The 27,597-nt window shown below is 43.9% G+C and overlaps 1 protein-coding gene across 4 annotated transcripts in view; it reads right to left on the bottom strand.

Annotated features, from left to right (window-relative positions):
• The window catches only part of FAM234A (family with sequence similarity 234 member A), a 379,590-nt gene that overhangs the window by 33,595 nt on the left and 318,398 nt on the right, over nt 1-27,597 (bottom strand). For all 4 annotated transcript variants that reach the window (XR_013601635.1, XR_013601636.1, XM_078663112.1 and 1 more), the window contains exon 10: nt 20,821-20,973. Coding sequence is in view for 2 of the 4 variants with exons in the window: in XM_078663112.1 (XP_078519238.1) it covers nt 20,821-20,973 (153 nt within the window). In the remaining 2 variants the exon portion in view is untranslated. The remainder of the gene's footprint in view (nt 1-20,820; nt 20,974-27,597) is intronic.

Consider the following 27,597-nt stretch of genomic DNA (forward strand, 5'->3'; position numbering starts at 1 on the left):
TAAAAGTGCTCTCATCGTCGCCCTCCTTTAGTTTATAGGAACAGGACAAACAAGTTAAAGAACAATATTTTCCTCCACAGATTTGCCCAGTCTGCATCATGCTGTTTTTGCTTCCCAGAGCCAGGGCGCAATGTGGGCAAGTCCAGGAAAAAGCCGTTGCAGTATCTAATAAAGTGCTCTTTCAGTTGCTTGGACCACCGAGGCTCAAGATAGGGCTGAAACGTGAGGGCTTTAAAATCGTTTAGGACCATAATAATAATAATTATAACAATAATCTTTATTCGGCATTGGTAGAAGCCATAAAAGAGACAACATTAAAATGAAAATAAAACATCAGCAACAGGATCACTTATTGACAGCATAACACCATGTGCTGAATTCGCAAATTGTCGATGTAAACATGAATCACTTCCAAAATCAATTAAATAACCCAATACATTATGAAAACCCCAGACACTTTAGTTGTTGACACACAATTAGAACAAAGAAAGACCCTGTTAAAACCTATACAGATTCTTCAGTGTTTGTTGTAGCTTAGACCCATCCAGGGATGAGATCTAGTTGAGCACGCCTCTTCGTCTTTAGCTACCGAGATTCTTTTCATTACGCCAATATCGTTTTCTTCAATAACCCTTGTGAAGGGTCATTGCCAATAAAGGTCAAACACCCCAATTGTCAATGGACGAGTCTAGATACCGACGGGAGGACACATTGTTTCTTGTTTGGACCTTCATCCCAGAAGATTGTTCACAATTGTTTGGCCGACCAGGACAGAACTCTTTTCCATACTTTAATGTACACCCCTTTCTAGTGTTCGACTGATTTACTACGCCAAATTCAAGTCTTATCTGGGCCGGAGAGGCATTAGATGGAAGACGGAAAAGTGATCTGAATATTTTTGTAATAATGGAGTTTAAGGCTGTTTTGTCTTTGCCTCACTCCCATATGTTAGGCTCTGAGTTAATATTGGTGCTATTACCTTTAGAAATGGTAGGAAGTTTGGACCATCCAAGGACTCTGTAGTGTTAGAAGTACTGTGTTGCCCTTCCTTTGTAGATCCAGCCTATGTTGGTGGAAGGAGCCTTTGCCATAGAATCATACTCCAAGGTATCTGTAGGTTTTCACCGACTTCAGTTGTTGTCTTTGTAGATACCATATCTGCCTTTTCTGTACACTGTTACTAACTTCCATGGCCTTGGTTTTCTTTTGATATATTAACGTGGCATTGGTTATGGAGTAATTAGCTAGTCTGTCAATGAGGCTTTGTAGACCGATTTTTGTTTGACTGAAGAGAACCATGTCATCTGTATACAGAAGATTTGAAATATGCATATCTCCTACCTTTGGGGGGTGAGCATTTACCCCTTCCAGTGCTGGGGTAAGGTCTTCTAAAAATAGAGTGAACAAATATGGCGCCAATACACATCCTTGCTTTAAACCCTGGGAGGTGTCTGTTTTACTGGACACGAAAGAACCATCCCCTATTCTCACTCTTGCCCAAGTGTCCGTGTATAGCAATTGTATTGCTTTTAAAAGAGGTTCAGGGATGTCCCAGTGTGTCAATTTTTGCCAGAGGAGATTACGCTGCACTGTCAAAGGTGGCTGTGAAATACACAAAATAGATAGGTCGCTTGTTTGGTTAACTTTTTTTATCCATTATTACAAAAACAGGATAAGATGTTAATTGCTGTGCCGCCCCTTGGGTAAATCCAGATTGTTAGAGGGGGTTTATATATTTTCTTTCTGGCCAAACAATAGTTTAGTAGGGAGAAGGCCTGCAAATTGCTTTGCCTCGGTATCTAATAGTGTAGTGAGGTGATCATTTTCAGGCTAGTGGCAGTCACTGACTTTGAAGATCAGATTAATTATAGAGCCTTTGCATGAATCAGGGATAGTTTCCAGCTGCAGCGCATTGTTGAAAACTAAAGTCAGAGGGTAGGATTTGTTTTATACAATGTTTGTGGTATTCCGTTCGTTCCCAACATTCCATCACGTCTGCACTTCTGAATTGATGTGCATTCTTGATCTTCAAAAAAGCGAAGCATACCGTCGTCTAGATTTATGATGCTTATGAGGTTTGTGCTTTATGTCTCATGGTTGAAGGGTGTTGTGTCCTTTGAGGATTGATTGACGTGTTTGGTTAAAAAGTTGAGCCCAACCTTTTCCTGTTAAATTTGAACTATAATCAGCGATAGAGGCCCTGTTTAGGCTTTTCACCATCTTCCAGAAGTCTCTTGAGTTTTTCTATTAACTGAAGATACAATGCTTTTGCCCAAAATTTAGCGCTGTTATTTTTTCCTCCCAAACCATCTTTTGGTATATTTTATAAATAAACTTCAGATCCGCTTGAATCAAAGGGTTCCTATGCTGCCGCCCGTCAATTCTCAGGATTCTATTACAATTCCTCTTTACAATGCAATATATAGTCAAGTCAATTTTTATTGTATAAAATTATTAAAAATTATTACAAAATGCATTTTGATCATCATAGAACATAAAACACGTGTATAATGTTAACTATTAGGGACTGTTAGCCATATGAAAAATAAATATCATGTATTTCAAATTGATACTATGATTCCCTGTTCAGCTTGCTGTAGGAGGGATTGGGCTTTCATCATGTATTTAACCCCCCTGCAGGCCAACATAGGAGATGATCCATCTAGCCATCGAATTACAGCTTGCCTACATGTTCGAATGTTCAATTTGTTAAAAATGTTCTTTAAAAGCCGTCACCTCAAATCCTTAAGCACCGGGCAAACACATAGTAAGTGAGTTAATGTTTCATTCTGATATCCACATAGACGACAATGAGGGTCAGTGTGACAATTTTTCCAGGATGGTAACAAATCCTTTGAAAACTGTAAGCCTAGTCGATGTTTTACATATCTTTGTTTTAGGGAACTATAGAAGTGGCTTTCCAGATAGGTCTGTGGCTTTATCCCGGAATATGAGTTTATCACAGTCCACCCGTGTCGTCGTTTTGCGGTACTTGTTTTGTCTTCCAGATAGGATTCCCATTTGACCGCTTTGTTTACTATTTTGTCAAAAGTATATCTATCTGGCCTCGTGTCCCAAATTTCTTCAATTCCTATACAGTTCAGGGATTGGGACAGGAAACCTCCCCAACTGTTCGGCACGTGCAGTTTCTGCTGGGTATCGATTTCTTTCCAGCACAGGTTGTCCAATGAGCCGTCTTCTGACATTCGTATTTTGTGACAGAGTTTCACAAAGGTTCCCATACTGCGAAACGTCTGATTCAGAAGACCACATTCTAGACGAACCTGCGCCGGTGCTGACGATTTTGGGAGGTTTAGGACTGCCTTGTATACCTTTGTTTGTAAGCTGTTTAACAGCCCTGCTTCTTTGCCACACCAGGTGGCCAATGCGTATGACAAGGTGGGTAGGGTTTGTGCTTTTAGCACTTTCAGGAGGTGTGTATAATTTGGACAACTTCGTTTTTTTGTAGTTGCCGATATGCGTAGATCAGGGACTGTGCTTTAGCTTTTAGATCGATTTTGTGTTCTTTGTTCGTTTGACCTCGCCCCAACTTCAGACCTAGGTACTTGTAAGATGTTTCCTCCTTTATTGGGGTGCTATTTGCGTACCATTTGAATGTTGGCTTTTTTGGATCCACGATGCGGACCACTTTGGTTTTGTCTTTATTCAGTTCCAAACATTCGTGTTCCAAATAGGTTACCAAGTTGTAGATCGACCTTTGCAAGCCTATTGGCGTTTGACTCAGAACGACAATGTCATCCGCATACTGCAGGAAGGGGATAGGAATTTTTGACAAATAGGGTGGATGGCATTCCCCGACCTCCATGTGACTGACGATGTCTGCCATGTAAAGGTTGAATAAACTTGGGGCCAGTACACAGCCTTGTTTTAAGCCTTGTTGTGTTCTAATTTCGGCCGTTACGCTGCTACCGTCTCCCAATTTTACTCTAGCACAGGTGTTACTATACAAGCCTATAATAGCCTCCAGTAGCTTCTTCGGGATACCCCATGATCTTAATTTTTCCCATAGGCGGGTTCTGTTCACTCTGTCAAAGGCTGCTCGCAGGTCTATAAAGCAAGCGTACAGTCTCGTCTTCCTTTTTTCAGCTTTTTCCTTTAGGAGAGCCAGGGTTATCAAGTTTGTTAGTGTGCCGGTCCTTGGCCGGAAGCCAGTTTGGAACATGGGTATTATATTTGTGTCTTCCATCCAGTCTTGGAGAAGTGATAATAAGCATGACCCATATAATTTTGCCTCAACATCCATCAGCGAAATCAGCCTATAGTTTCCTGGCTCATTATGGTCACCTTGTTTGAAAATGGGGTGAATTATACTCCCGTTCCAGGATCTTGGCAGTTTATTCTGGTTGTAAATTGAATTAAAGAATGGTGTCAAGTATTCTGCCCAGAATTCAGGTGAATGTTTGAAGATAGAGTTTGGAAGCCCGTTAGGACCCGCTGCACCCTCTTTTTTCAGGCGGTTTATTATAGCTTTCAGCTGATCTGTTGTTACTAGGGTATCAGGCACGGTGTTTACTAATTTTTCTGATTTACCAACAAGTATGTTTTCAAGTTTCCCTTTGTTCCCAATTCCACAACCCAAAGTTAGCTTCAGAGTTACTTCTGGTGGATTATGTCCTGTTCCTAAGATAGTTTCCGCATGTTCGGAATTTCTAATGCAGGATTTGCACTCTGATTTACAGGGCCAGTTTTGACCATCCATCCTGTCGAAAAACATGTTTTTTACATGCTGAGTCCACTTGCTTTCTCCAATGCCAGCCTCCTGTATTATGGTATTCCCCTTTGTCAGTTTATTAATCATACCCCAAAATGTTCTGGCATTATTGTGTTTCCCGGCAATTAGTAATTTTGTCCACATTTCCTCTTGGTACGATGTTTTTGCGCTACTCAGCATGATCTTATATTTTTTTCGCATGACTTTCAATTTTGACTTATCTGGTTTTATTCCACTTTTTATCAATAATACCTGCTTGCGGACTTCTCGTGCGATTTTTCTTTTTTCCTCTATCAAGGTGATGTTATACCAAGGCTGTTTCCCAGTATTGAGTCTTCTCGAATTCTGATTTATATTTGGGGGATTTCTTGTTACTGCTTCACATAGATGTTCCCATGTTTTTACCAGGTTTTCTTTTTCTTCCGATGTTAATCTGAGCAGTTCATTTTTGAATTTATCCATTGTTGGTTTTATATCCTTACCGCCCCATTTCAGTTTACGTAGATTGAATTTTTCAGTGTACTCGATGACGGTGTTTTGTTTTTCCGTCTTGCTGACCAACATATTTATTTTGGTAATTAGAGGAAGATGATCGCTTTCCACACGTTGCTCCACCGAAAATGAGCTCACCATCGGTATCAAGCAGTTGCTCATTATTGTGAAGTCTATTGTTGACTTTCGATTACCGCTTACAAAAGTTATAGGTATGCCACTGTCCACACTATCTTTCTTGTTCAGGATAGAAAGGCCCAGTTTTCCGAGAGCTTGAGTTATTTTGTCATCTTTTGATAGATTGCTATTAAAGTCCCCTGAGATAATCATGGAGTGCGACTCATGAGTACTTTGCAAAGCCCTGATCAAGGTTAGTAGTGTTATCAGTTTTTCATTTTTCTCTCTCTTTTCCGGGTGTACATAAACGTTAAGTACTAAAAGATTGCAAATACCTGAACCAGAGTCCAACTTCTCCGTAAGTTTTATTGCTTGTATCCAGTTTACCACCGTGTCCAATTCTTCCGGTTGCCATCTGTATTGTTGGGCGATATACGTGGATAAGCCTCCTCTAGGATGACCAAATTTAGAACGTTTTTCGGCGAGAACGTGAAACTCGATATAACCCGGGATGGAAGCTTGGCGCAGGTTCCAGGTTTCTTGTAGCAATATTAAGTCATGTTGATCCAAGAAGTTTGCAGTTTCATGGTCGTGCCCCATACTATTTTCAAGTCAAGTCAAAAACCACTTTATTCGATTTAGTTAAAAATCATAAAAGCATACTACAGTCAATAGAAAAGGACAATTTGATATCATAAAAATTACATATAGAATTATCATTTATGTACACGGTTTAAAACAATTTAAAAACAGCTAAAAAGAGAAGGTAATTATTAGCCAAAATTGCAGATACAAGGAACATATTTCATCTTCCAAAGAGTACCCCCAAGTTACATTCTCAATCGCCTCCTCCTAGTCCTAACTGCAGCAACAAGATAGCTTGCCACGCTAAACATGACCAAAGGTGAGTCCAACAGTTGGAGATATAGGAGGGCTGGTTTTGCCTGGAGAAAAGCTTTATCCTTCAATAAGGGTACCAGGTACTTCTGTCTGGGCGTGTTATAAAAATAGCAAAACAGCATTAGATGCATGTTATCCTGCCGCGAAAAATTATCACAATTACATACAGGTGCATCTTCCTGCTTAAACCAACCCTGACTGTCGCACAGAACCATGTAAATCTGGTTGAACCGGAATTTTACTAGAAGCCACCTATGAAAAGGGGTATTCACTGTAGCAAGGTACGGCTGCATATCTAAGCAGGTGATAGTTAGGTAATGAGCTCTAACCATGGGCTTAATGAATTGCTGATCCTCTCTCTCCAGGGTCTTCAATTTCGAGAAATTGAGTTTGACCCAATTTAAATCAGATTTCTTCAGACCCGTGGGAGCAGTAAATATCTCTGGGCGTCCTAATTCCAAAGAGCACCTATGGATATATGACAGCCAAGCAATGTTATTGGATTTCTCCAATTTTAGACAGTCCAACAGTATTTTATGGTTTAAGCCTAGGTTATTATTAATCCAGGTCCTAATCCATAAGAGAATAGGTGCCATTAAAAGGATATCGGTGATATACCCTAAACCTAACTCCTGGTGAACTGAAAATGTAGCTGTCGATAGAGGGAGTCCTAATAAGGCCCGAAGGAACTTATTTTCCTCCCTTTGAATGATTTTGGTATTCACATAGCCCCACAAACCTGCGCCATACCTGGCTATTGCCAGAGTTTTTGCCCTATACAAGCTTAGTAAAGCACCGCTCGGCTTTCCTCCCAGTCTCCTAGAAAAACTTAAAATAGCATTTGTCGAACTCCTCACCGCTTTAGTCTTGGCTGTAATTTGAGGTAACCAACTACCCTTTGTATCAAAAATCACACCAAGATAAGTAAAAATTTTGACATTAGTGATCACTTCACCATTACAATAAAACGATTTGGAATTGTTTTTAACAGCCCCAAAAGCCATAACATGGGATTTTGAATTGTTTACCACTAAGTCAAGTGAGGACATGAACTCACTAAATGCATTTAAAAGTCTCTGCAGGCCTAAATGTGTCCGAGCTATTAGTGCAGCATCGTCTGCGTACAGGAGAACGGGGATGCGAGTATCCCCTGCACGCGGTGTATCCAAGGTAGCAGTTAAAAGGTTTTTCTCCAATGAGTTTATATATAGAGTGAACAACATGGGGGCAAGGATGCAGCCCTGCCGTACACCCCTGCTTGATTTGAACCAGCCTGTGCGATTACCTTCTTGGTCCATTCTGATCGATGCCTTTAGGTCTTTGTGAAGTTCAGCCAGAAAGTGTACAAGAGGGGGATCAAGGCCCAATTTCAACAGCATAGTCCACAGCCGCGCTCTATTCACTAGATCAAAGGCCGTGGACAGGTCCATAAATGCAACAAAGATTGACCCCTTTGATACCGTAGAATATTTAGAAATTATCAGATGGAGATTTAAGCACTGGTCCTCTGTGCCTCTTCCTGAGCGGAACCCATACTGGGCATCCGATAAGATGTCATTTTTCAGAGACCAATTATTGATTCTTGCCAATAAAACTTTGCCCAAAACCTTCATAGAAGAATCCAACAAGGATATGGGTCGGTAGCATTTGGGATCGCTTCTTTGACCTTTTTTAAAAATAGGGACAATGATTGAACAAGCCCAAGTTTTTGGCAAACCCCCCTCAAGTACACAGTTAAAAACATTTGCTAGTAGCTCTGCCCACATACCTGGGTTTAGCTTATAAAGATCCAGAGGAACCCCATCTGGACCGGGGGCTTTGTTTGCAGCTGAACCCTTTAAAGCAACCTCCACTTCAGTTTTAGTGAAACATAGCTTTGGAGGAGAAGTTGAGAAACAAGACATACTAAATGTCTCGACCATTTCATTTGACCCATAGATATTAGAAAAATGTTTGAGCCACTCTGCTTCAGCTATGTTTACTTCTATATCTGAATTGTTTGATTGAGCAAATAAAGGGTTAATGATTATAGACCAAAATTTGGAGCTTTGTTTAAGGATAGCAGAATCCATCAAGGAATCCCAGGCTTCCTCTTTAATAGCCTTTTTTCTGATCTTTATTGCCACTGCATATTTCTTCCTCAAGTGTGCCACCAATGACCTATCTCTAGGGGATTGTTTAAGCGCTTCCAACAGAGCAGAATGTGCCTTGGAGCAAGTATGGTCAAACCAACCAAAAGCTGGGATAGGTCCCCTCTTTGGTCTAGCTATAAGCTCTTTTTCTACTCTAGCGCAAATATCCTCAAAAGCGCAAACTACCTCCCTCCCCCCCATGTCTGAATCCCTACATATCCCAAATTCCGCTGCCATATTTTGCTCAATTACGGCAAGGAAATCCTCAGGGCAAACTTTGCACCATTTAAGGCGCCTTCCCTGGTCTATGCTCCTCACATCCTTCACAGCGGTGGACCTCAAAGCCCCTTTGCGTAGACCAATGGAAGCATCTAAGACTAGCGACACTGGGTTGTGGTCACTGAACCCACTTACTATGGCATTATAAAACAATACATAGCGGAGCAAACCTGGGGACATGAAAATATAATCGATGATCGATTCACTTCCCCTCGCGTTGTATGTAGCCACACGCTCCTTTAAGTCTAAGAACCCTGGTTCAAATAAATCATTAGAGGAAAGCAAATCCTCCATTGCCATACCCTTCAGGCTATGCTCAAAATGTGGCAGAGTCGTATATTCTGGGCCAGTATCAACCTCAATCTGGCAATGTAGCCCACACAAATGAACATTAAAATCTCCCATCAGTATGAGTTGAACAAAAGTGGTTTGTTTTGACATGTAATTAATAAAAAAAGAAGACAACTCTTCTAAAACAAAATTAAGAGGACCCCCCTGCACAGAGTTATAACAGTTTATTAGCACTATCTTGTTATTGTCTTTTTGCAGAATTTCCACCAGCTGAAAATAATATGAGGAGCTGGGGATTTCCTTAATAGTGCCTGTTACGTTAACTGAGACTAAAAGCAACAAGCCCCCCCTATCCCTTCCCGCCGTGGAACTCTGTGCTTTGACAAAAAAAGATGTATAACCATCCACCCACAAAGCATTTTCTCGTGCCCAAGTTTCCTGTAAGGCCACTATGTCGTGTTCTTTTATCTTATGTAGCCAAATCGGGTCATCCTGCTTAGAACGTAATCCCGCAATATTCCAGGAAAGTAGCCTGATGTTCCCCCTACCCAAAGCTAAAGGGTCATTTACGGCAGTGATTGTGTTACATGACAAATCAGTAGAAACATTTTCATTACAAGAGACGTTCAGGCTATTATGACTATGCTCTAGTCAATCAATATCTAAATTATTTGCCAGAGCCGAGAATCTATTCGACAATATTAAGTCATTGGTAGGGATATTTTTTACAGAATTAACTTTGCCACCAGCCCTGGGTTGCTTGGTCACCCATCGGTTCGCTTGTAAAGGTGGAATAGGTTTGTCTTCAACACATACGTTGTTAATAAGATGTGACATAGTGTTCTCTCCACCACCTAACCTACTAACTGGGGGATAAAAAAAGCCAAGGGGCATCGCACGAACACCTTTGCCTACTGAATCCAGTGGGGAAGCATCCCAAAAGAGACGGCTGGAGACGTTTCTTGATTTAAAATTTACAATTACGCAGTCTCCAGCTACACTTTTCCTAGTTGTGCCCACCCAGTCAACCCTTCTTCCTGTCAAGATATTATCTGCGATGTTACTTGCACCCGTGCAATTCGCATTGCACCAATTTTTAGTATGCTTCAAAAGTGTTTCATGGTGTTCAACCTCCCCCACAGCAAGTTTCGGTACGTTAACCAGTATAGCTACAAATGGTGTTGCATCAGGAGGTAAATTAACTAGGGGTACCATACTCCCCCGGCCCCCCTGTGTAGCTCTAGGCCTTACTATTGGGGTTTCACTAGATGCGGCTTCTAGGAAAGGTGCAGATAAACCCTTTTTAACCTCCCCTTTGTTTTGAGCAGGGTTCTCAGGAGTCACTTTAGTAGCCACACTAGCAACAGTAGTGGATGGGCCACCAGGCTTGGGTGCAGGAACCTGTACCGCTGTTGAGCAAGGCGCCTCTTGTATAGTAGTTGAAAGAGCCCGTGTGTTTACAATGTCATTGATGCGCTCGCATTTCACCAGAAGCTCCTTGACACAATCCTTCAATGTTTCAGTAATGTCAGTGGCAATCTGGATAAGGGCGGGTTCCAGCCTATCCGAGAAAAGTTTTTCAAGTAGAGCTGAGATACCCTCTTCAGTAACACACAATGCGCGCTGAGCCCCAGGCTGGCTACAAGCTATGCTTCCTGAATCATATGTAGACGCCGTAATAGATGGTCTCACTGTTTCCGGCAGTACCGGGGTCGGGAGAACCATGGGAGATTGTGGCTGAGTTGGCCTACATGACTCAATAATAACCCTGGGTTCCAACGGGATACAGTTAATGGTGGAGGTATTTAATGAGTCCGCGCCTACCGGAGTAGTTTCCAAACCCAATTCACGCTCTGACTCTGCAATCTGGGTTGATAGTTCAGACACTTTCGTAGTCAAATACGTGATGATGCTAGTGGTGTACTTAGGGACCTTAGCTTTAGCCTCGCCAACCGGCGCTGTCACGAGTTTGCGCTTACCCATGATGTTAGAGATGTGGCCCGTCCCGTCCCTGTTCGTCCTTGGACGGCCTTAGACGGCCCGCCCTCTGCCCGGGCTCCGCCCGCGCGCGTCCCGCGACGCGGAGGGAGCGTCTGCTCTATGTAGCGCCTCCGGGCGCAAAGAGTGCGGGAGGCAGGAAGTGCCCGCAAAGTTCGCTGGGAGCTGTAGTCTCCAGACGCGGTGTTGTTGCTGTGGCGGCGAGACTACAGCGTTCCCCACCCAGGAGCTGGCACTGGAGCTGCTTGCGGCGTGGAGGTATGCTGTCCGGTAAGCTCCTCGCTGGAAAAGTCCCCCCCATACTATTAAAACCATGAACATTCCAGGAACAGAGGCTGATCATGTGGGGGTTTGCAGCAGTGAATTCCTTTTGGTTACCGACTTATCCGTTGCGAAATGAGGCAGCTATTTAAGTACTTTTTAGGTTTCGCCTGGCGTAGTACTGCGCAGCAGTGTTCGCGCAGGCGAAATCTTTTGAGAATCAGTATGGGGCTTTAACCAGCCTCTCTGTTCCATTGGCTAGCTCCATAAATGGGAGGCTAGCCATTGGAACAGAGTTGCGTCAGTCATTGCCCGAACAGATTCGGGGGCGTTCCGGCGATTTTTTCGCTCTCCGCCCCTTTTTTGCAGTCATGACGAGGTGGGCCCATTGTGGGCGTTTACTTTTTTTTTCTTTACGATGTTTGCGGCCGCCATTTTTTCATGGAGCTGGGGCGGGCGAGTTCGATCGGGAGCATTGGTGAGTGTTCGCTTTTCTTGTTTCTTATTTCTTCATAATAGAAGACAGAAAACGGGAACGCACCGTCACGGCGGCTTTCTCTAGTGATTCCTGCCGTTGATGTCCGGATTTGGTGGATAAACAGCTTCATTTAAAGCCTCAATATGTGCTGGCACCCTGCTATCTGCCTAGGTAGACGGGCGCTGGAAGTCTGCACTGCTCCCGGGTGACAGCAGACGGGGAGCCCAGAGAGGAACTCCCGCAGCACCCGGGTGAAGCGAGGCGGGACTGGCCTGCAGCGCTGCCACTCCGGCCGCCTCACTTGGAAGGAGGGAGCAGCAGGCGAGGGTGGAGGGCTGACGGGAGCAGGAGCGGAGGGCCAGCTGAAAGTTAGCACTGGAGGAGCCTGGGAGAGGAGGAAGGAACCGGCGCTTGAGGAACATGCTGCGGCCGCCGGGAAGCCAGGAAGCCGGCCCGGGCTCCTACCTGCTGCTGGTGCTGGGCGTGCTGCCGCTGCACTGCCTGCCTGCTGACACCCTAGGTGAGTGCGTCTAGGGTCTGGTGGCAGTGGGGGTGCAGTACGGGCAGTGTCGTTGGAGCAAAGTGCGATAGAGCACGCAGTGCTGCAAAGTGCTCACCGGGCATACAGCGCTAAGGGGCACCAGAGAAGGCGAGTGCTCTCTGTGCACTTGTCGAGCCTTTAGGATTGGGGGGCTAGTGCTGTAATGGGGCAGTGGCAAAGCACGCCTCGCTGGGGCAGAAACAGTGTTAAAGGTGCCCAGGCGTTCTTGTAAGTGCAGTGCATTAAGTGCCGGGTGCAAAGGGGTAGCGTGAATGCAGTGTGTGCAGTGTGTGTCTGCCCCATGGGGGTGAAAACAACGGCGGGTGTGATGCCCGGACCTGTTCTGTTTAATATCTCGGGGCAGGCGCTATGTGTGAGGAGGCAGCGTGGGTTGTGATCTAGTGAGAGCGGCACTTCAGCCCTGCACAGGCGGTTTATTGTTATGCTTTTAAAGTCAGCAGGGGCATGCAGGAGACCGGGAGTTGCTGTGGGACAATGGCAGAGCAGAGCTGTGGGTGGGCACTAAGGAATCCATGTATCTTTGATGCAACAGAAAAATGCACCAAATCCATTCTCTGAAATTGTTATTTTGACGCAGAAGCCTGCTTTTGTCGAGTTTGTTCTGTGATTCATGTGTTTGCTTTACTTGTTTCCACTAGAATGCTTCTTCAATGCGTTTCTTTTTGCATCTCTGGGTAAAGTGGAAACCCCGTCATTTAGCTATTCACATGCGTATAGCACTCCGTGCTGCAAGTGACGGGTTACACACCAGTTTCTCGCCTCCATCCCTCTCCCTCCCCCAGTGTGCGTGGACGTCAGCTGCGAAAGTTTGTTGTATGTAAGCCGAGGCAGCAAGGTCGTAATTAACAGGGCGAGTACTACAGTTTTCACTCTGTCACTCCAGATGTGCTACTGGGAGAAAGTCTGAGTAATGTTTCCAGGGGAATTTGCACTCCCCAAGGTTTATGTGGCCCACAAGCTTTCGTTTCGGAGAAGTCTATCAGATACGATCTAAACACCAGAAAATGATGTAATTCATTTAAAAAGTTGTTATTGATCAGCTACTAATTTAATGGAATGTCTACTCACAGAAATGAAGCGCCTGTACCCGGAGTGGTGCACATAGGCTCAGAAGCCGCCACTCACAGGGCCTGACAGAGACACAGAACCTTGCATGGCAGCAGGCATCAGTTGAGCGTCTTTGACAGACCATTCAAGAAGCACTGCTCGCCCCGGAAATACACGATGCAGACAAGCTTTTTTGCTACCTAATGGTCAATTGATAGGTAAAGAAGCCAAAGCACTTTTTTTTATTAATTCATATGCTGGCCACGTGACTCATTCCTCAATTACCCTTTTTGTGAAATGATCTCGTCTTCTTATTCTACTGGATGTAAACGGGAGTACTACGATAATGTGCAGACGCAGACTTTTTTTTGAGGGCGGAGTATTTGCAGAATGTGAAAAGTACCATGCATACGTGAACCCACTATTGTTGCAAAGTCCCATCTCCATGTTTGGTTTTGCCAAGTGCTTACCTGAAGCCAGCTTGTATGATCCAGGGTTGTGTTTTTAATTTTTTATTTAAATCACCAGTTAATGGAGCAAACTGCCCCCGGGTGTACAATTTGTGTTCATTAGTTACATTAATTGTTTTCACGCGAACAGAACTCATGCATAACTATAAACCTGACCTCTATGTGGATACCAACCTAGCGGCTTCGGAATTGTCCAAAGCCATTAGTGCAGCAGTCGATGTGCTTGCTCCTCTCGCCTCTTGCTACTGTGCTAGAAAGAAACTTTCTGCACCCTGGTTTTCGGAGCATCTTAGGCTCATGAGACAAGGGTGCAGGAAGCAAGTAAGGCTTTGGCGAGCAAGCTGGAATCTGAAGGAGAGGGATAAACACAAGTTACTCCTTAAGGAGTACAAGTTGGAGATTATCAGAGTTAAGCAAGATTACTTTGCTAACCTGACAATGACTCTCTCCTCTCCCAGAGATCTCGTTAAAATAGTGGACTCGCTTTGCACGTTACAGATACAGGACCCTGTGGCAGGTACCCAGGAATTCTGTGATAAAATCGCAGGATTCTTCCATTCGAAGATTGCGGACATCTACCGGAATCTTGAAGTACAAAGATCTGCTACATCTCCCCCGCCTGTCCCCCTCTCTCTGCTCTCGAAGGAGGTCTCTTCAACCGACTCCAAGAGTCTTTTTAGAGTTTCCGCCTTTATCCTATCAGGAGCTTGACCTGCTTTTAAATAAGACAAGGTTGGGATCCCCTTTGGACCCGTGTCCTCTTAAAGTCCTGAAGGATTGCAGAGACTCTTTGCTCCCTCTTCTACTTGACATCATGAATAGAGCTATGAGAGAGGGCATTTTTCCATCTGAATGGAAGAATGCGGTGGTCAAGCCCCTCTTAAAGAAGTCCACACTTGACCCTGAGGTGCTCAAGAATTATCGCCCCATATCTGCTCCCAGCACCTGCAAAGATGCTTGAGACGTATCTCAATCAACATCTAGCGGCATTTCTTGACTCCTCAGACCTTCTGGATCAATCCCAGCACGGCTTCAGGAAACATCATAGTACCGAGTCCGCCCTCACGGTCGTCTTGAACAACATCCGTTTGGAGGTAGACCAGGGACATTCCACCATCCTGGTCCTTCTAGACCTCACGGCCGCCTTTGATACCCTGTTCCCCTCGGTGCTAACATCTCGCCTGAGGGAGATAGGGGTGGAAGGGGTGGCCTTGAGTCTGCTGGCCTCCTTTCTCGACCTGAGGACACAGAGGGTTAAGCTGGGAGACTTTCTATCTCCATCTCTACCTGTGCAATGTGGGGTCCCACAGGGGTCGGCATTAAGTCCGACCCTGTTTAACATCTACGTGACCTCACTTGCCAAGTTGGTTAGATCTTTTGGGATGGAGGTAGTCTCCTATGCAGATGACACACAGATCTTGGTGTCTCTTTCTCACCCTGATGGCTCGTCCCCGCTCAACCTTAGGAACTGCATGGAAGCAGTGTCACAATGGATGATTTACAATTCATTAAAGTTGAACGGGGAGAAGACGGAGATCCTGGTGTTTGGCCCTAATAATAACATCTGTTCACCTGAATGGTGGCCGCCCTCGCTGGGGCCTTGTCCTACCCCCACGGAGTCAGCGCGGAATTTGGGAGTTTTGATTGAACCTGCCCTCTCCATGGCTTTTCAGGTAAACAGAACTGTTGCTACCTGCTGGGGGATCATCAAAATAATAAGAAATCCAATGGCGATTCTATGCTTTTGTAGTCATGTCAATTGTACATGAGGACAAACACAGCAAATCCAACAAACCATACCACAAAATGTGAAACACCAGTAAACGTAAGTCACCCCTAGTTGAGGATTCCCATCAAAAGTCTTGTATGAATCAATATTCTCATTTGGTAATCCTTATCGGGTATTGTGTCTCTTGATCATTGAGACCAGCATACCCAAATAGCCAGTTCGGGGTAGCGACCCACAATCACTCGGTACTACCACATGATGTTGATACGATGGGAAATGCAGTGCAAAAGCAAATAAGTGGTGATTTAAAAAAGGATAGGGAACCTAACAAAAACCAGTTTTAATAGACGTTAGCCCCTTCCCCTTTAAAAACAAGAACAGTATAACATCATCATCGCAGTCCACACAAATAGCTGCGAGGAGACCAACATGTTTCAGCCACACCGGGATGGTTCCCCAGGCTTTCGTCAGGGACTCTGTTCTATATATATGCTACTGCTTATAAGTGAATAAGGTGTGAAAAAACTATACAAAAAACAAACAAGTGAAAACCAGTAAAGGATATAATGTTCCTTCAACTGTGTCAACTCCTCTCTTCGGCACCTGGTCGACTTAGTACCAGGGTGTCCGGGGAGTGGACCTTACCTCTTCCTGGACCTGGCTCAGGATATGTGAGACCCCGCTCTGTCCGTCGTTGTCTCAGGGTGTGAGACTGAGTCAGGGGGTCTCTTTCTCACCCTGATGGCTCGTCCCCGCTCAACCTTAGGAACTGCATGGAAGCAGTGTCACAATGGATGATTTACAATTCATTAAAGTTGAACGGGGAGAAGACGGAGATCCTGGTGTTTGGCCCTAATAATAACATCTGTTCACCTGAATGGTGGCCGCCCTCGCTGGGGCCTTGTCCTACCCCCACGGAGTCAGCGCGGAATTTGGGAGTTTTGATTGAACCTGCCCTCTCCATGGCTTTTCAGGTAAACAGAACTGTTGCTACCTGCTGGGGGATCATCAAAATACTCAGGAAAAGAAAACATTACCTGTCCCCCCAGGTGCGGAAGCAAGTGGTGGTAGCACTTGTTGCTTCGCGACTCGATTATTGTAACGCCCTTTACATCGGTATGAATAAGAGCCTAACACAGCGTCTTCAGACCGCCCAAAATGCGGCCGCCAAATTCGTTCTTGACGCTCCCAGACTAGCATCATCGACAGGAGCCAGGAAAGCCTTACATTGGCTTCCTATTGAAGCGAGGATCACCTTTAAAGTGCTCTGCCTGACTCATAGTGCACTTTCTGGCAATGGTGCAGGAGGGGGTCAAGAAACTGCTGGCCCCCTATGTCTCGGGCAGACTCTTACGCTCTTCCTCAAAGAACTTGCCTGTGGTACCTCGCTTCCGTAAGAGCAGATGGGGCGGTAGGGCCTTTTCCTTAATCGCCCCTGAGCTTTGGAATACCCTTCCATGTGAAATTAAAGCTCAGCCTTCGGTTCTGCGGTTTCGCAAAGCACTAAAAACCTGGCTGTTTGCAAGGGCGTACTTGTAGTTACTATTTTATTGTTTCCCTGGTTCTTCTGTTAGGCGCCTTGATGCCTTCGGGCTAAGTCGCGCGTTATAAGATTCATTTCATTTCACAGTGTTCCCAGATCTATCAGACCGTGGTTCATCCCCGGGCCCTTGCACATGTTACTGTGTATTGTAACATAAGTGACACTTCGGGGCTGATGCGGTCTTACACTGTGGCGCTAAAATAGCACGTCTGGACCTCATGCCAGGCGGCAGACAGGACTCCCAGAGGGGCGAGAGCACAGTTAAACTGTCTTATCTTTTAAACAGTGTCTGTGTCTGGCTCTGTGTGTCTGGCTCTGTGTGTCTGGCTCTGTGTGTGTGTGGCTCTGTGTGTATGTGTGTGTGGCTTTGTATGTGTGTGGCTCTGTGTGGGTGTGCAAATGCAATAGGTCTCGCATTTGCGACAGATTAAGCTATTGGCATTGTAAATGACAATGCCATTTATTTATCTGTTTTCAAAACCAACACATACATAACATTTTTGTCATTTACAATGCCAATAGCTCTAACTTTTGCAAAGGCGAGACCGTTGCATTGTAAATGCTTGTTAAGTCTTGCGAGCACTTTGTAACCTGATGTGCGCTTGGGCGTTTTTTTGATGAGTAACGGTTATTAATGTTTTTTGTATAGACTGCCCTGGAGATCAGGGTAAGGTGTTCCTTACTAAAGCAATACCTGATAAGGGCTGCTTTGGCCTCCCTGATAGTACCTGTAGTTTCATTAGACAACTGAAGTGTCTAATAATTTATCATTTTCAATTCCCCCAGCAGAGTATTTGCCTGGTGGTGGAGGATATATTTAACATCAAGGTCTAAAATTTGTTGTCCATGATCACTTCTGTCTGATATTTTGATCTGGAAAGATGTAATTACATTAAGTAGAGGGAGAGTTGCTGCTGTGAAATCAATTTTAGAGTGTGAGTCAGATGAGTAGTGGGTCCACGCTGGAGGGGATCTTGTTGGCATCTGCCATTTAATACTCTTAGCCCAAAGGATTGAAGATCTTTTACCAGTGTCACCAACTTTGAATTCCTTGACATATTGTTAGTTGTTGCTGCAGATTGTTTGGGGACAAGGCAGATATGGTCCTGGTGTATAATATGGTCATCACAGGTGAAAGGTTGCAGTAGGTTCATATTATAATCTTCTGTGACAAGAATTTCGGTGGATGTTGGGTCTTGTAAACTGTCTAGTATGCTGTTTGACAATTTAAATGACATAGATTTCCTGGATCTGGGTGAATATATAAATTGATTCATAAAAGGGGTCTCTCAAATTTTACATGCTACTTTGTCAACTTGACAAATAAGTGATTTAAGGTATACATCAAATGTTCAATACTTCCGAGCAGGCTACATCTCTTTGTTAAAATGTTTCTGACTCTCAGAAGATTCCCTGAAAAGTCTGTTATGAGCCTGCGCACTTTTGGCTGTCACACTTTCCCTTGCTGCTTTTTCCATTGTTGATAGCAGTAGGAATTCTCTGTTTTTGTTCAGTCTCTAGCTAGTGCATCCTCAAGAACCATGGGCTGGCCTCTAAATTTGAAGCTTTGAAGCAATCTCTCATTTGTTTGGATTGAGGTTCAAAGTGGGAGCACAATCTCTAAGTTCCAAGCAATTACCCATAGGGTATGATCCATTTAAGAGCCTTTGGAATGCCCACTGCTGGTATGACAAATACAGTTGTTAGCTGTCTTATTCTGATGAACCTTTGTGCATAGTTCTGTTTCTTAACAAACAGTGTGGCATCCAAGAAGTCAGTGGCCTTCCTGCTCATTAATCTGAGGTTATAGTCATTGTTGTTCAACCTCTCAATATAGGCATGGAGTGAAGATTCACTCATCTCAAATAAGGAAAAAGGTCATTGATGAATCAAGACCAAAACACCAAATGTTCCATCATGTCAGATTATACTCAGCCCACACCACGTCCCTCTCCCACCACCCCATGAAAAGATTTGTGTAGTTTGGGATGAAGGAGGTACCCTTGACTGCGCCATGCCTCCGAAGGTAAAGTGAATTGTAAACAAAGACATTATATTCCATGCAATAGCCTAACATCTCAAGGAATCAAGCTAGTTGAGCCTACATACCTGAAAAAACTACGTTTCCTAGAATGCCTGCCAGGGTGGGGGAATTTAAGGACTGAAGTTGTGTGGGAAGACGCGTGTAATCTGATCCGTTGCTGGAGTTACTCTCTCGGCCGAGAGAGTGGAGGACGTCGCAAGAGGGTCTCGTGGATTAAGGGATCCTTTCTTGCCAAGTTCATGCCCAACACCCGTGAGTACCTTGAAGGGTGTTAATAATCGGAAGCGAAATACAGCGGTATGATCGGCCGCGTATTACCGTGTTCCCTGCTTTGTTTTACAAGTTACCAAACGGCTGTCGGCAAACTCAGCGGTGATATTAACCACTAATGCCAAGCAGCTAGAACTATTCTCTTGCCTTCTTTGGTGAAGTTCTTTGTGGCAATTGACTGCAGCAGATTATGGCGGTGTTCGCAACTGCATAATCCCGTGAGCAGTTTTGTGCTTTGGGCTGCAACAGAATATAGCGGTGGTCGCAAACGCATATTTCTGTGGTCAGTTACTTTACCATTTATCGAATTGGGAATCCTTCTTTGTAGCGGAGTACAGCGGCGGTCGCAACCACGTACTCCCGTTGCAAAGAACAGACGGTTAAGTCTTTATTTTGCTTTCATCCTCATTTCATGAAGGCTTATTTTGTACATTCTGAAACCCTTGCAATTGGAGATATGCTATAAACTTACACAGTGGTGAAGTCAACCCTGTATAGCGCTATTGGACTGTTCTGTTGGGACAATTGTTGGTTCTGAAGGTTTATTACTATTAGAGGATATACTATAGAACAAGGGGTAGGCGATCATACATTAGTATTGGATGTTTATAAACCATAGAAGTAAATGGGTTTGAATTCATGCTTTTGAATGCTTTCATTACAGGTAAATCTACATCATGTTGATTGAAGCACATATACATAATCCTCAGCAGTAGTTTTACCCAGGTACATTCAAGTTGTCTTATAGTGAGAATTTTATGAGAGTAGATTACCTCCCTGTATTAACCCGTTGTCTTTGTTGTTTTAGGTCCTATTTCCCCGCTGTCCCTTTCCCTACCTTTCCCTCACCTGATAGTTTGAAGACCCTGGGGGTAGCCCCATATCAGGGAGCTTGGTAATATCAGGAGGTGGACTATATATCTGCTGCGACTGAATCCTGCGGAGTTGGGCCTGACACTTTCAAGGTGTATTCTGAATATTCATCAGAAAGTCAGATGAATCGCTAATATATGATGGCAATGTCACTACAAATATAAAGAACAAAATGTCTAGAAAGCTTAAAGTATTCTTCAGGAGGGAGTCAAAGAAGCTCACAATGTTTCTCCCTTGTGGATGTCCCAATATATGACATACAATGGCCATATGCCTTTTATAGACCTCATATTTCAGTTTTCCTTCCACCACCCAGAGCATAACTAAACACAAACGATTTTAAAAATCTGAAGATAAATAAAAAGTAATAGTTTACTTTGTATTCATACCAAACAAGTGATATGGAAGTCTCAGCGATACGAATTATAGTTATCAAAATTATCATCTGTTGATGATCCTTTTAGACTATGTTAAGTATAAGGGAATTTTAACACATCAAAAAAATCTGTAGACTAGTAAAACGCACAATATCCAAAAATGATTTAAATGACTGATTCAAGGATTTCAAAACAAAGAAACTGTAGAAATGAAACAAGACATACTGTACTGTTGGTCTCTATTTGATAGTCTCCCCAGAACAAGAACGTGGACCTGTGATCTCCAGTCCGGAGAGTGGCTGGCTTTGGGCTCCCTGGTTTGTAATCAAGTTCCAATTCCCAGTGCACGGATCCCGAGGTGCTCTCAAGAATCATGACCTAATACGCAAAGGAAAACAGTTATTGATTTGTATAAACATACGTAATGCCACACATAAGCCCAAAGAAGCAGTACACCACACACAGAATTATGTACAAATGTGTGGTTGTTATACATCATCGTTTAATATCCTCACACATCACCTTTTTTCATATAACATATTTAATTAAATCAGTACTTGCAAGTTAACCTATATCCCAACTCCCATACATTTTAACAGCTTAAGACAAAAATCTGATCCAGACTCATTGCGGTTCCACTTACAATAACATCTGTCAGAATGGTAAATTACTGGCGACATTTCAGAGAGGTCTAGAGTTTGTCTAAATGGTGAAAAAACCTAAAACTGTGTACCCATTCTGTTTAAAACATTAATTGTTGTTCCTTTTGTTAAAGATGCTTGAAAGGGTGCAAAATATTTCACTGCAAGAAAAATCCTCCTAATTTATAATCTTTTTATAATTAATGGGGGCCCTATTTTAACACCTCTGTGGCATATTTGAAATATCAATTACCGAGACCCTGTAAAGGTTTGTGGCTATAGGCGAGAACTGTAGGTTGCATTTAAGGCAAATAAGAAGTTGAGGTTCTGTTGCCTGGATTCCTCTCTCCCCCATCATTTTCATATGTAAACTGTGTGTCTCAACTTCTGCTGCCCATCGGTTTCCAGGGATATAGAGTTGTTCCCAGGTCCTTTGCAAAAAAGAAGCTGAAGGCAACTGAAATCTCTTGACTCAAATTGCTATAACTACAGACAGAATTCAAAGCATATTGGGAAAGCATTGGGGGCCTCTGTGTGAAGGGTGGATGTCAATAGAGAGAAGAGTGACCACCAAGTGATGTTGGTTGAAGATGGACATGAAGATCAGAAATCGGGGGCAGCCAATGGAGTAGAGGCTAGTGGCACACCAAGGTAGAAGTTTTTGTGGGCATGTTCAGGGGATCAGGTAAAGAGTAGAGAAAATCATTAAAAACACCACACTAAATGCCTCAATGACCACCAACTATTTGACACCACTCAGTCTGGTTTCAGGTCCAACCACAGCACGGAAACTGCCCTCATTGCTGCCACAGATGATGTTGCATTGACTCTAGACAGAGGAGACCCAGCAGTCCTCATCCTCCTGGATGTCTCTGCTGCATTTGGCACAGTCCCCCACCCCATGCTCGTCCAATGCCTACACAACATTGAAATCCAAGGACACACATTCCTATAGATCTGCTACTTCCTGACTGAAAGGACCCTGTCAGTCAGTCAGTCTGGCACTATGCACGTTGGACGCCCTTGATCTCAGCTGTGGAATTCAGCAAGGATTCCCTCTAAGCCTGACTCTCGTCAATGCAAACTTGATCCCTTTAGCTAGCATAACTGCCTTTCGCAATATCAACATACTCCCCTATGTCGATGACACTCCACTCATTCTTTCCCTCGCGGACAAGATGCCAAGTCCCCAGATCAAGTTCAATGCCTGTAAAACTGAAATTGTGCACAGGATGAAGACCAAAGCTGAACACTGACAAGATCAAAGTCATGATCTTTAAGAAGAGCACATCACCATGGGACTTCACCTTGTGGCCAACAGAGCTAAGTCCGCCAAAGTCAAGAACCCCGGGATCATCATCGACAGGAAGCTCAACCTGATTGTTCAAGTCAATGCTGTATCCGTCTCATGCTTCCATAACTTGAAGATGTTGAGGAAGATTCTCAAAGAGCTCTCAATCAGCATCCGGAAAACTGTCATGCATACCTTAGTCACAAGCAAACTGGACTATGGGAACACCCTCTATGCTGGGATCAACAAAAGACTCACCAAAAGGATGTAGACCATTCAGGACTCAGTGGCCAGAATCACTCTCAACCTCCCACTCCTCACTCACAACACACCGCACCTGAAGGAGCGCCACTAGCTCCCCATTCACAACCTAGCACAATTCAAATTCTTCCCACCCATTTTCAAGGCACTACATAACACTGGCCCAACATACCTCAACAATCTCATCTGCTATCACAAGCCTTCCAGACACCTCCGCTCATCCAGACTCTTACTTGCACAAATCCTACGCATGCGGAAAAACAGATCTGGCAGTCGAGCCTTCTTCTCATCACTCCTAAAGCATGGAAGGACCTGCCACTACACTTAAGAGTCTCCTCCTCATTTCTTGAATTCCGCAAGAAGCTGAAGACCTGGTTTTTCGGCCAGTCCTATTAGGCCCCAGGTGGGCCTAGACTCACCTCTGCTTAGAGCTGGGACACCCTCAAAGGTAATAGTGCGTCCTACAAATCTGCATAACAAGCGGTTATAGTCAGTATGCAGAGAGTTAATGGTATATGACAGATGTTAGTGAGACTTAGAAATTGTGGCGGTAGTCTGCAATGCTCAGGATGGGGGTGGAAAGTAAGTAAGAAGGTGATGCACTTAGGGAAAAGTGTGGGGAGCCAGATATAAATTTAGAAATGCTGAACATGTGTCAGCTGAGTGTAGCCATCACATCTCAGCGTTTAGGTGGAGCTGGTGAGACTCTATGGACTGCCCACATTTGTCCGTGGCTGGTCGGGTGTGATTTGCTACGACTGGTTGTGTGCTCCATTTCAATAAGGAGTAGGGCAATCCTGTGGGGAACTCTTACATGGTATATGTTAGTTAGAAGTGGAAGTTAGTGGCACTGTCTCCTTTCATCTTTCTTCGTGCTAGTTCCCAACATGCCTTTCTCCTGTCGGCACCATCTTCCATTACTCAGTTGTTGCTCATACGGACACTATGGTTATTTCTGTGTTCCTTCTCTATGGGGGGGGGGGGTCACTCTTCACACGGGGAGGCTGATGCCCTCATTTGGGGTCAATGAATGTGATGGGGTTGAGAGAGGACAGGAAGTGAGAAAGCTTTGAGGGAGTTCTCAGGTGATACAGTCGATACTGGCGGCAAAGGTGATTGGGGAAAGACCAAGATAAAGAAAATGGATGGATATGTAACAGAGGAAGAATTTTGATAGGTGGGTACCAACTGAATACTTCAGATATGTGGAGAGTACAAAAATGTAAAGCAGTTCTTTTGTTCTTGACTCAAAGAGCAGTAATTATGTAGGTTGCCAGGAGAAAGGCTATGGAGATGGTACAGATCCAGATGAGAGGCTCAGATCCAAGTTGCAGCGTATGCCATGAATCATTCTCCAACATATCGGAGTGAATTCAGTGGTTTGGTCAACCAGGGCAAGATCAATCAGACTATGCTTCAGGCATTGCAACAAAAGTACTATAGGTGGTATGATACACCATACCACCAATGGCATCTGGAAAGAAATAATCCTCAGAAATGCGCTTTTAGAAAAGTTTAAATAAATTGCTCCTGCACACAGAAAATCAGTCTTCACCCAAACTAATAATAATTTTCAAGCTGAATGCTTAGCTTTCAAACGGACAATCCTCGTAAATAAACACCAGATGGCAGCAATTACTCACTCCACTAGAACTCGTGCACCCACCATGCAAGTCTCATCATCAATAATGTAATTTCAAATGTTGCAGTGATATTATCAATGATATTATAGAACATTTCCTAAGAGATGTAATATTAAGGGGTATTTAGTGGTTCATGTCGAGGGTGGGAATTATAGTTGCTTTAGGGTATGAGTTATATAGTTACTTGAGATAAATATAACTGGTGAATTTCGGCATTTTTTAATAATTTTCAAATATTACATTGTTACTGAAATTTCCATTTAACTATAACCTCACATTAACTTTAGTTTTCTTCTGTGAAATTATAGCTTTTTTTTTTTAACACAAAGTAATATTTTAATATTGTAGGTATAGACAACCCCCGCTGGGCACGTCCTTCTGCTGTGTGTTGCAAGGGTTTGGCTGCAGAGCCTGGCCTGCAGCCAGGCTCTGCGGCCAACACCTCGCAAGCAAGCTACCCCATGCCATGCGTGTCCTGCGGCCCCTAGGACCTAACCCCGGGGTCTTTTTTTATTTTTTAGTTAAGGGCAGAAGGTGCGCAGCCCTCCTCCCGGGCGTTAATGGTCCTGGAGACCCAATCCCCAAGGGTCTCTGGTAGGTGGTGCCTTGGTGCCTACCTGGGGCACCCACAAAATATAATGTTGGAGGATATGGGGGGGGGAGCCCCAGAGCCACCCACAGCCCCAGCCAGCATCCCTAGCCAGCACCTTGTAGGATGCTAGGGCACCTTTCCTTTGCTCCAGCTAGTACGTGAGCAGCATTTCCTTTTTTTTTTTACTGCTCCTGCTGGACGAGAAAAAAGTAGAATTCCTTGCCTGTGAGAGTGCGGGTAGGGTGTGCCTGCACTGTCTGGGGTAAGGAACCATAGAGTTCAGAGTGTGGGTTTCCTGGCACACTGTGTAGCATCGCACTCCAAGGGTAGTGGGCGACAGGGCAGATACCAACATGGAGAAGGGGTATGGCTCCCCCTCCCCTTTTTATAGATTTTTTGGCTCTGGGGATTTGCGTCCCCAGGGACCAACAGAGGCTCATGAAGGGGGGCCATGTGACTCTTCCCCTTTTTTTCCCCAGAATATCAGCCCCTGGGTGAAGGGATCTCTGGGGCTTGGAGTGAACTCCTTATTTTTTTCGTTTGAGTCCCTCGAGCCCAACGGTCCAGCTATACAAGTATTTTTGATCCTTAATATCCCAAAAACTACTGAACGGATTTACACCATATTAAATGACATCACTGATGACATCACTGATAACATCATCCAAGCTTCTTTTGTGCACACTGCTTTTAAAACTAGTATGGCATTAGACGTCTGAAACTAAGTATAAAATAGATCATAATAATACGAAGCATTATTAATGCCATCATATATACAACCGCCTTAGGTGAACCAAGCTTGTGTTACATGCAACATTGACCATAAACAATACACTTCAAGGCTAGCCGAGTTCACTGTGACTATCAACCACAGATAGAAGGGTAACTCCTACCCAACACGGTATTCAATCTATATAAAAGTGTTAACAGAAAACAACACTCCAAACACACTAGACCAGCTTAGAAGCCATTGGGAGGTATGGGTCGGACCTCTTGAAGAGGAAGACTGGAGAGACGCACTGATGGTACCCAAAAAAGTCACCACCTCAGCCGGACTCAGTCTGGTCCTACTGTATCTACACCCTGCCTACCTAACACCAAAACACCTTTATAGTGCAGGTCTGAAAACAACCGCATCATGTACAGGCTACAAACACAACCAAGCAGACTTCTTTCACATGGTATGGGCCTGCTCTGTCATTGCGCGATATTGGGACTCCATAGAAGAGGAGCTCACAGAGGTCCTGAGCTGGGAGGTGCCACACAAACCATTAAATATTCTACTGGGAATCACAGATGGATTAGACGGACCCAGAGCTGACAAACAATTCCTTAATACAGCCATGATGGTGGCTAAGAGAGATATTGCTGCTAGTTGAATAAACCCTGTGCCTCCTAGTTTAGCGAAATGGCGCAGAGGTGTGGACTGGTGTGCAGCACAAGAGAACCAGAAGTTTGAGTCCAGAGGGAGTCCAGCTAAACACCGCAAAGTTTGGGCAAATGGCTGAGGCAGATAGAATAAACGCATCTCATTTCAGGAACTGTGTGTACTATGTGGGATTCTATAAGATCATGTATTACAAGTTCATCCTTTCCTGTATATGTAATATGGAGACGTCTTATAACTGCATTATTATGCTGCATTTTATTAATGCTGGTATTTTCTTGTTTAAAAAAAAAAAAAACTGTACAATTAATTATCAAAGAGCTCCTTGGAATACATTCAATCCCACCTTGACTTTTAGGAGTCATGGTAAACCCGAAGATGAAGCATGCCACTACTACAGAGGGTGAAGGTTACTTATAAAAAGGGATTTTCCCCTTTTCCCCACCTCTTATTGAGGTGACGTATAGGCGTGACACATTACCACACATTTTTCACCGCTCTGTGAGAACTTCCTCTTCAAGCAGAGGGACACCTTGGAAGGCTAATGTATTATTTATAGGGAGTACCTATCACCTTATCCTTTCAGATATGAAAGGACCGCCCCAATCTTCCAGGTTCAGAAGGTCCCTTGACCTCCTGTATCAGAGTTTTGAGCACCTTCCATAATATGCAGCTCCCTTCCCTAATAGTAAACAATCCAGGTATTCTCATTGATCAAATCTCTCTTATTCTCCAAATCCAAAATGATCAAAGCCCCCCCTCTATCACATGAAAACCAATACAAGAATTCTACCTTTCTTTTGTTCCTCTAAACCACTGGAGTCCTAACTGCAGTAATGTCTAAATTAGACAATGCCAATAGAAAATACCTTAAACTTCGGGGACACTTACCTAGAAGGCTTTAATGAGTGGAACAAGTATCCGCCAAACAATTCAACAGAAAAAAGGATATATTAAATCAAAACAAATCTAGTCAAAAGCAACATAGTACAAACTATTGGTCAGTACTACAAAAGGATTATGTGATTACGAACCCCGACACTCATAAAATCACTGGGTTTGCAACCACAGATGTCCTTTTTGTGATGTACAAAACATTTTTTGAGTCAGAAAACATTTCCGACACATAAAATAGGTTTTGTGAGTTCAATTGAATCACAATTTGGCAGAAGCGTTTCTTTCAAATT

The sequence above is a fragment of the Lissotriton helveticus genome, chromosome 10 (genome assembly GCF_964261635.1).
Source record: "Lissotriton helveticus chromosome 10, aLisHel1.1, whole genome shotgun sequence".
Taxonomy (NCBI): domain Eukaryota; kingdom Metazoa; phylum Chordata; class Amphibia; order Caudata; family Salamandridae; genus Lissotriton; species Lissotriton helveticus.